The sequence below is a fragment of the Malus sylvestris genome, chromosome 1 (genome assembly GCF_916048215.2).
Source record: "Malus sylvestris chromosome 1, drMalSylv7.2, whole genome shotgun sequence".
NCBI classification, from domain to species: Eukaryota; Viridiplantae; Streptophyta; class Magnoliopsida; order Rosales; family Rosaceae; genus Malus; species Malus sylvestris.
This window is the reverse complement of record NC_062260.1, coordinates 18216984-18227444: the sequence shown is the minus strand read 5'-3', so window position 1 is coordinate 18227444 and position 10461 is coordinate 18216984. Positions and strand designations below refer to the sequence as shown.

At 40.6% G+C, this 10461-nt stretch overlaps 1 protein-coding gene across 3 annotated transcripts in view; it reads right to left on the bottom strand.

The window, feature by feature from the left end:
* Positions 1–769: 769 nt before the first annotated feature.
* The window catches only part of LOC126622479 (anthranilate N-methyltransferase-like), a 60416-nt gene continuing 50724 nt past the window's right edge, over positions 770–10461 (bottom strand). The window contains exons 2-5 of one of the 3 annotated variants that reach the window (XM_050291334.1): positions 2604–2649; positions 1607–1917; positions 1304–1368; positions 770–1207 (exon numbers count right to left, since the gene is read on the bottom strand). In XM_050291334.1, the coding sequence (XP_050147291.1) occupies positions 911–1207; positions 1304–1368; positions 1607–1917; positions 2604–2649 (719 nt within the window). In that variant the 3' untranslated portion in view covers positions 770–910. Of the gene's footprint in view, positions 1208–1303; positions 1369–1606; positions 1918–2603; positions 3142–10461 lie in introns of those variants that run through there. The other 2 variants (XM_050291302.1, XM_050291368.1) reach the window with 2 other exon arrangements.

Genomic DNA, 10461 nt, shown 5'->3' with positions numbered 1-10461 from the left:
TTATTTTTTGTTGAATGAAATATGAAATCAATGCTTTAGAGGCTTCGATGTCTTCTTAAAGTATATGGCAATAATTTTTTCTTAATTGTTGGAACATATAAAACTTGCGATAAGCGAAAAATGAATGACCCAGATTCAAATGAAATATTACCAGTGTGCACAATAGGGAGGGTCACACCATTATAATCATACCCAATGATGAGTAGCACCAGTATCCGAATACCATGATGGATCAGAAGAAGAAGCAATATGCATACCAGCAAAAGCACGAGAAATATCATCATCTGAACGAGTAGCTTGAGGACAAAACGCAACAATGTGGCCAAATTGGTTGCAGGCCCAACTCTGAGCTCTACGGATGACAAGAGTTGGTCCAAGGATACCAGGGCGTTGTTGCACATCACCACGCTGACCATATCGCTCAGCACCACCAGACTGATTAGAGCGTCCACCACCATTACTGCAAGGAGTCCGAACCAGAAGCACCATTAGGCAAACCAACAACAGAATTACGGCCAGAAAGTAGCAGGAGTTGAAGCAACAGCCTGATTCATAGCTTTCTTGGATTCAAAGACCAGGAGCCGAGTAATCAAATCATTAAACGGCGACAGAGGTGGGAAGTTGGTGAGCATAAACACCCAATTCTTACCGCCAAAGGCCTCATATCTAGTCAGATATATACGTACACGTTTTGCCATAATATATCTCCTTGTAGTTTTAAGAAAAATATCTTGCTGATAATGTTCACGCACATAGGTGTTTCTGAGATACGAATTATGAGCCCGAGTTATTTTTATTTATACACACATCTAGCAGTTATTTTTATTTATACACACATCTAGACATAGCTCAAAGAAATAATAATCAAGCATAACACTATTTTGCTGATCATCTTCACATACATAAGTGTTTACTTGAAGATCTCCATCACCCAAACGTTGCAGACAAGACATTCATATTTAATGCCACTAAATCCAGCACCAGTTGCCAAAGTCATGAACTCTTCTCGGCTCCGCTCCTTTCCTCCCTTGTTTTGAGTCATCATAAGCACATCAAATAGGGAGGTGGTCTTCCCGGCAGTGCTAGTCTCTGGCATCACTGGAAGAAGTGCTTCCACAATAATCACTTTCCCATCGTCTGGAATAGCATTGTAACAATTTTCCAACACCTTTAGGCAGTGTTGGTCACTCCAATTGTGAAGTATCGCCTACAAATTTATCAAAAGATACATTGTAACCATTGTTCGTATGACCTCAAACTGAAGAGGAAAACAAAATTAATGCTCGGGAAAACGAAAAATAACCTTCAACAAAATGGCATCCCCAGATGGAACACTTGCAAGCATGTCTCCTCCAACATGTTCTACCCCTGCAAAAATAAATTAATTCCTATTTTAAGTTGCATGGCTTGTGCATGATAAATAAAATAAGAAGAAAAATAATTCCCGCATGTCGTTTGCTTCTTTTGTATATCCTTGTGTATTTATGTCTTTTGATATTCAACCTGAAGCTAAAACATAAGTGTGTAGGGAAAGGAAAATGGTGAGTGTGTGAACATCACGTTCCAACTAACTATTACAAATCAAATTAACTAAAGTGATCTTTACCAGGATATGAAGCAGCATGTTTTATGACATGAGGCAAGTCGTAATTGATACCCTTAATATGGGGATGCTTAGAAGTGATTAGACTAATAGTGACTCCCAAACCACCACCAACATCAACAAGTTGGGTAATTTTCTCAAAACCCTTGTAGAGATGAAGAATCTTCTTCATGACAATAGTGGTGTAGTTAAACATTGCTGTGTTGAAAACTTGATTAAACCTGGGGTCTAAACCTGTGAACTCATGAGACTGCTTGCCATGGACCCTGTGAAATGGAATTCCTCCTTCAACAACTGCATCTTTCAGTTGGGACCTACCAATGTCAATGTGTATCACCCAAGTTAGAGTTAAAAAGATAAATTACTATTTTTTTAAACAAGATAATTACTATTAATTAGGCTAATTAGAAATAAAAGCTAGAGAGACCAATTTCTTTTCTACAATGACTGATGTGGCAATTTCTAATTTGTTGTGAATAAATAACTTATAAGTGATTCCAGAATGAAACAAATGAAAAATTGCCAAATGAGTTTATAGTGAGTCATGCATAATAGATAAGTTATTTTCAAGTTATATTGGTTTCTTTTTCATAATAAATTGAAAAAATTGGTGCAATTTTGGCACAATTTGAGCTTTGGTTCGTGAACTAAAAATTTTTTAGTATTGCTTTCTGAACTTGCCATAATGTGAAGCAATAGTCATTTTGAATAACATTCTTGGTAATTTCCTTATAGAATAAAAAGTTTAAAGGGGCCAAATAGGGACGAAGTTCGAATGGAGTTATTAAAAAAATTTATTGTTTTCCATTGTACCAAGTTTAGAGACCAATATTTAGGGATATTTAATTTAAAGACCAAAGTTCTAATTGAACTAAAATTCAGAACTATTGCTCTAATTATCTCTAATAATTCTACTAAAACAAAATATAGATGAATAAAAAGAGAAAAGGTTTAAGACAATGGTTAATTAGTAGGGGGAAGAGAGTAGTACTAAACAGACCAGGAGTCTAGGACGACCTTGTCTTGCGCCAATGCAATCATGGGACCTAAAGAAACACCATCTTCATTAGTCACAAAGTAGTTGGACACAGGACCAAGGCTGTAGAGCCTCTGAGAATCAGACCCATCTTCTTCATTGGCAACGACAGAGCAGCTGAGAATAGAGTGACTGGCTAGGAGCCTTAGAATACGATCCAACATCATCGGTGCCTCAGAATTCCTGGTGCCGCTGTCGATATGGGCTGCAATCTCTGATGAAGACAGATTGGCACCAGGACCAGCTTTCGCTATGATGTCGAAAACACCTAGCTCGATTGCTGATTGCATAGACATGGACAACACAGAAGAAAACACCAGCTGCATGGCACAGCCGAAGTTTTCCTCTTCTTCCAGCTGCAGGGCCATAGGACTGTCCATATTTGTGTTGTGATACTTAATGCCACCTGAATGTGTTTACTTATCTTCTCTATATATGAAGCCAAAACTTCCTTTTGGTCAATTCGCGCTTTATATTTTAAGTCTTCTTACATGGAAACAAATTTTAGTTTATCAAGTGAGCTTAGCTTGCGGCACTGATATTTAAATTTTTGTTTAACTCCCTCTATTTTATACGCCCGTCTATTTTACACGACTCGATCAAACTTCCACCTAAATGTACAAGTGCAATTCTACTAGAAGTCTGCATAACTCTATCATCTATGTGGGGTCTGTGGAAACATTCAAAGTATTCAATACATGATAATGTATTGAAAACGGGAGAATTGTCATGAGAATCAATTAAAATAAGTGACTAATTAACTCCACCTATGTAAGTTTATCTTATATTGTCGGTCCCAAGCCCGGATAAAGGAGGAGGAGGAGGGCATCAGGTAGTCGACAACCGGCACTTCTAGGTTACGTCGAATCCTTATAAAAATGAATCCAGAATGAAATTGCACTAAAGCTAGGTCGTCACTCGTAAGTGACGCGCTGTGTGGCCCGAGCACAATGATAAGTGAGTAAGGGTCGCTGTATCTCCATCGGCACCCGGATGCAGTGTTAAATAAGTAAGGGGGTCATAGAAACTTCTTTTTGAACGACTCCACTCAAAGTTGTTTGGAAGCATATGCTCCTATCAACTTTACACAAGACACACAAAAGAAGTACTTTGATCATATGAGACGGGGGAGGGTGAAGAAGCTAGGACAGAAGGGTAGAGTCCAATAGAGCAGAACGCATTTAGGAACATGGAATATAGGAACTAACGGGAAAATCTATGGAAGTAGTGCAAGTTATGGTGAGGAGAAGGATAAGTATTATGTGCATACAAGAAACTAAGTGGGTTGGTCTTAAGGCAAAGGATCTAGAAAACTCAGGTTTTAAACTTTGGTATTGGGCCACAAATAGAACAAGAAATGGTGTTGGCATCATTGTGGACAAGACCTTGACACAAGATGTTGTAGATGTCAAGAGGGTAGGAGATAGAAATATGGCAATCAAGATTGTAATAGGATAAGAACTCATCAATGTGATTAGTGCGTACACACCTCAAGTAGGGTTGGATATGAGTTTGAAGGAGAAATTTTGGGAAGATCTTGGAGACTTGGTGCAAGGAATTACTCAGATGGAGAAGATATTTATAGGAGGAGATTTAAATGGACACGTGGGCAAGGAGACAGGCAACTATGGAGGTTTTCATGGTGGCCATGGTTTTGGGGAGAGAAACGAGGATGAGGAAGCCATCTTGGATTTTGCAATGGCATATGATCTCTTCTTAGCCAACATCTTCTTTAAGAAGAGAGAAGAACATGTGATCACCTACAATAGTAGGTTGTCAAAAACACAAATATGTAATATGTGAGGAGCTCTTAGTCTATAAAAGGGACTCCTCACCCTCACAATCAAAAAGCCTCACATCCCTAAAAGAGAGGTTCATATCCAGCAACCCCCTCACACTCTCAAACTCTTTCTTTCTCTGGGGGACTCCCCTTCACCCTTGTAATCCATACATACAATTAGAGAAATACAATCAACATCAGTGTGGACGTAGCCCAAACATTGGGGTGAACCACGATACATCTTGCAGATTCACGATAGGATTTACGTTGTTCCAAGACCCCTCCGATTTTGTGCATCAACATTTGGCGCCGTCTATGGGAATCGACACAAAAAGCTGTGTCGGTTCTCTTTCATTTTTTCATCTCACCACTCTCCACCTTGAATCTGTAGAAACTCAGAACCTCCTTGGGCTTTTCCAGAAAACGCCCACAAACACAAAGCCACCATGTCATCTCCTCTCTCTGTCTCTCTCTCGGTCTCTGCTCATAAAAGAGCCCCAAAGATTCTCTTTTTTCTTTTTAAAGTCCTCATTCTTTTTCCTTTTCTGAAGATCGAGATCTCTCAGCATGCATCAATACCAGATATTTCTCTCTCTGCAATTAAAAAAAAAAAAGACTTTTTGGTCCCTCCCATGGCAGTTCTGAGAACACACAAAGTTGAAATCTTGATTTTCCTCTTATGGGGTACCTTTTTTTTGCCGAGTTGACTCAGCCATCTCCGTTGCCAATTCCCAAACCTCATCGTCCAAAACCACCGCCACCGCTGAAAAGTCCATCAAGATCCAACACTCTTGTTAAGATTCTGAGCGGGAGAAACGCCATTGACATGAATTACAGTCCTTATCCAGCAATCCAGTCATGTGACACTCACAGACTTCGACCTCTCGATTAGCCTCAAGCACCGGACCACCAAGCCCAGCGACTCCGTTCCAGAAAACGACATCCCGAAGATTCACCGTAAACACCGGCGAAACTTGACACGTTGGATCACGATTATAAACGACAATCACAAGAATGGCGGCAGCGGGAAGGGGTTGAATAAGGCCAAGTTGTCCTGAGTCAGCCCGATGAGTCGACGGAAGCTGAGTTTCTCAGACGGGGAACGCGCGAACTCGTTTGTCGGAACAAAAGAGTACGTGTCCCCTGAGGTGGTGCACTGGAAGGGCCACGAGTTCATCGTTGACTGGTGGGCCCTCAGAATTCTAACTACATATTTGCCCAATGATGGGTCCACTGCTAATGACTTCATAGAGAGCTGGTTGAAAATCTGCCCACCGATAAAGACCAAGATCAAAGCAGCATGCAGCGGTTTAAGTTTCACAGAGCAGTGCTCAACTCGGCGTTGCTTTGAACGTCACCAAAGATACGCCTGTCTTCCTCCATGCCAAGCCCCTGCAAGCTATGTTCATGGCTCTAGACGACACAAGTAGGTGAGAGGACCCATCAAATATTTTGTTATGATTGTTAAGGTTGTTGGAGGACCCTTTGCTGTGGTGTAGAAGCTTGGACAAGCACAGCCATGGAGAATTCTCGTTCGCTGTCGTGCGGGCCAATGAAGTTATTGAAGATCACAGCCAGCTCCCGACTCGGATCCCTCGAACTCGGAATCTCAACCTAGTGACTTTCAGCAGAAAAACAGAGAAGGAGCGGAGAGATCAAGAAAAGCAAGTGGGTGGTGTCAAAAAGGTTGTCCAAGCAGCTGTCACTTTAGAGAAAGGAATATTGCCCTTAATCATGTCATCAAGTGACATATCCAAAGCAGAAAGCAGAAAGAAAAACAGAAAGCAAAAGAAGATAAAATAAGCAGACATAATTACGGACAGTGGTGATGGCATGCAGAAAAGGGAATTATGGGTGTGACCCATTGAGTAGAGGGTCAGATTTATTTTTGAATGATGTGATTTATTTTTCTTATCTTTCGGAGACATCTGTATAACCCCATCAGAGGGTAATCATAAAAAATAATAATAATAAAAAAACGGCAAGCCCAAAATAATGGGCTGGAGTGTTATGAGGAGGGCGAATGACCATATGCCCAAAAAGAGCCAGGTCCTCTATTATCACCAGCTAGGTGATCAAAAGTACGTCCAGTACTACAAAAAATTATTCGGCAATCTGCCGCTATTATCACCAACCAGGTGATCAAAAGTACGTCCAGTACTCCAAAATTATTCGGCAGCCTGCCGCTATTATCACCTAGTAGGTGATCAAAAGTACGTCCAGTACTCCAAAATTATTCGGCACCCTGCTGCTATTATCACCAACCAGGTGATCAAAAGTAAGTCCAGTACTCTAAATTTATTCGGCAGCCTGTCGCTATTATCACCCACTAGGTGATCAAAAGTATGTCCAGTACTCCAAAATTATTCGGCACCCTGCCGCTATTATCACCAACTAGGTGATCAAAAGTACGTCCAGTACTCCAAAATTATTCGGTAGCCTGCCGCTATTATCACCAACTAGGTGATCAAAAGTACGTCCAGTATTATCACCAACCAGGTGATCAAAAGTACGTCCAGTACTCCAAAATTATTCGGCAGCCTGCCGCTATTATCACCAACTAGGTGATCAAAAGTACGTCCAGTACTCCAAAATTATACATGAGCATCACTTAATCATACATAAACAATTCATGAGCATCATTCATGTCAATCATACATAAACATTCATGATCATCAGTCATGTCAACATTCATGAGCATCACTCATGTCAACATCTATGAGCATCACTCATGTCAATCAGTTTCGAAAGCTTCATTTACAGAGCTCCAGCTTCGAGAGCTCCAGTTTCAAAAGCTTCATTTACAGAGCTCCAGCTTCAAAGCTTCACTTTAAAAGCTTCACCTACAAAGCTTCAGTACATGGTATACAAAGATCGCCTCTGAACAACCGTCGCTTCAACCCGCACATGGATTGAATTTGAAGTCTTCAGCCAACAGTCTCTATTGACTAAAGACTTGGGGATTGCACTATGTACCATATATTGGGCTTCCACAACTGGGCCTCATGAAAAATACTTGGGGGACTTAGCCCATTATTTATGTATAGATGAGCGAACCCTTATTCTATAAAAATGACTCCTTCACTTCCATTAGAAAGCACCTATTATTCATGTATTGAGGAGCGAACCCTTATTTTATAAAAGGGACTCCCTCACCTTCATTAAAGAGAGACTCTTAACCCATCACTTATGTATTGAGGAGCGAGCCCTTATTCTATAAAAGAGACTCCCTCACCATCATTAGAGAGCATCGCCACTTACTGAGCAACCGCTTCACCGCGAGCATCAACTCTAGCCCATCACTTATGTATTGAGGAGCGAGCCTTTATTCTATAAAAGGGACTCCCTCACCATCATTAGAGAGCATCGCTGCCTACTGAGTAACCATCTCGCCGCAAGCATCAACTTTAGCCCATCATTTATGTATTGATGAGCAAGCCCTTATTCTATAAAAGGGACTCCCTCACCTTTAAACGCCACAAGTCGAGCCAACCAAGGCAACATAAACCACAAGCAAAGCAGCCTAGCAACATGTGCTACTTCTAGTTGAGCATCATTTCACATTGAGCATCGCCTCATATCGAGTATCAGTTCTAGACGACATCTAGTTACTTCGGCCCACACATAGACTGAATTTCAAGTCTCCAGCCAAAATACTCTCTTGACTGAAGACTTGGGGACTACTGTTTGTACCATACTTAGGGCCTCCGTATTTAGATCTCGTATAAATACTCGGGGGACTAAAATGTAATTATGTAATAAATGAAGAGGCAAATATGTAATAAGTGAGGAGCCCTTATTCTATAAAAGGACTCATCACTCTTCTCATTAGAGAGGCCAAGATTGAGGGCAAGGCTTAGGCCACATAAAATAGGCTAGAGAGAAAATAGGCAGAGAGCACACTGCCTCTAGCCTTCTTGTATATTCACCATTCAGAGTGAAACAATATCAACATCAGTGTGGACGTAGTACAAACATTGGGGTGAACCACGATACATCTTGTGTTCTTTACTTTCTTGCAGATTCACGGTCGGATTTACGTTGTTCCAAGACCCTTCCGGTTTTGTGCATCAACAGATTTTCTTCTAATAAGGAAAGGGGATCATATAACTTGTAAGGATTGCAAAGTTATACCGGGAGAGAGCTTGACTAATCAACATCGCTTGTTGGTGATGGATGTACATGTCAAAAGAGAGAGAAAAAAGAACAAGACCTGGGAGTGCCTAATGACTAGATGGCGGAATCTAAAACAAGAAAAACAAGTCATTTTCAAAGATAAAGTAATCACCCAATGCGTGTGGGATAGAGATTCCATGGCTAGTTGTATCCGAAAAGTAGCAAAAGAGGTATTAGGAGAGTCTAAGGCTTTGCTCCACACCAAAAAGAATCTTGGTGGTGGAATGAGGAGGTACAAACAAAGGTGAAGGGTAAGAAGGAATGTTGTAAAGCTTTATACAAGGATATGACTGATGAAAATGGTGAAAGGTATATAATAGTGAAGCAGGAGGCGAAGAAAGCTGTGAGTGAAGCTAAACTAGCGGCTTATGACGATATGTATAAACGACTATATACCAAAGAAGGAGACTTAGATATCTATAAACTAGCTAGAGCAATGGAAAATAAGACGAAGGACCTAAACCAAGTAAGGTTATCAAGGATAAGGATAGAAAGGTTCTTGCTACAGAGAACGCAGTTAAAGACAGATTGAGAGGTTATTTTCATAATCTTTTCAATGAAGGACATGAAATGAGTACTTCTTTGGGGGAGTTGAGTAACTCAGAAGAGTGTAGAAACTACTCATTTTACCGCCGAATCAGGAAGGAAGAAGTAGTTATAGCTTTGAAAAAGATGAAGCATAGAAAAGCAGTGGGCTTAGATGATATACCGATTGAAGTGTGGAAAGTCTTGGGAGAGACGGGTATAGCATGGCTCACATACCATTTCAATAGGATTTTGAAAACAAAGAAGATGCCAAATAAGTGGTGAAAGAGCACTTTGGTGCCTATCTACAAGAATAAGGTGACATACAAAATTGCATGAACTATAGGGGTATTAAGCTAATGAGTCATACAATGAAACTCTGGGAGAGAGTTATTGAGCATAGATTGAGGCAAGAGACACAGGTTTCGAACAACCAATTCAGGTTCATGCCAGGGGGCTCAACCATGGAGGCGATATATCTCTTACGAAGATTAATGGAAAGATATAGAGATAAGAAAAAGGATTTACACATGGTCTTTATAGATTTGGAAAAAGCGTATGATAGGGTCCCAAGAGACATTCTTTGGAGGATTTTAGAGAAGAAAGGAGTACGAGTAACATATATCTAACCTATAAAGGGTATGTATGATGGAGCAAAGACTGCAGTAAGAACTCATGAAGGATAAACCGAAAGCTTCCCCATAACTGTAGGGTTACATCAAGGCTCATCCTTAAGTCCTTACCTTTTTGCATTGGTAATGGATGAGTTAACGGGACATATTCAAGATGATATTCCTTGGTGTATACTTTTTGTAGACGATATAGTGTTGATAGATGAAACTCAGGAAGGGGTAAATGCGAAGCTTAACCTTTGAAGAGAAGTGTTGGAATCTAAAGGTCTTTGCCTAAGCCGATCAAAGATAGAATATATGAAGTGCAAGTTCAGTGCAAATGGAGGCCAAAATGAGTTAGGGGTGAGGATCGGAGATCAGGAAGTACCAAAGAGCGACCGCTTTCGCTACCTAGGATCTATCTTGCAAAAGAACAGAGAATTAGATGGAGACCTCAACCATAGAATACAACCTGGATGGATGAAGTGGAAGAGTGCATCCGGCGTGTTGTGTGACCGCCGTATGCCACTGAAGCTCAAGGAAAAATTTCATATATCTGACCCCACTTAGTGGGAAAAAGCTTTGTTGTTGTTGTTGCTCTACCCTTCACGGTACTACATTATGACGGAGGGACTAAGAGACAAGGATTGGCCTAGGGCACCTATCCTAACTTTTTCTTTTCAACCCTCCTCCAATTATCATGCTTCATTCATTTACAGTCATGCTCTTA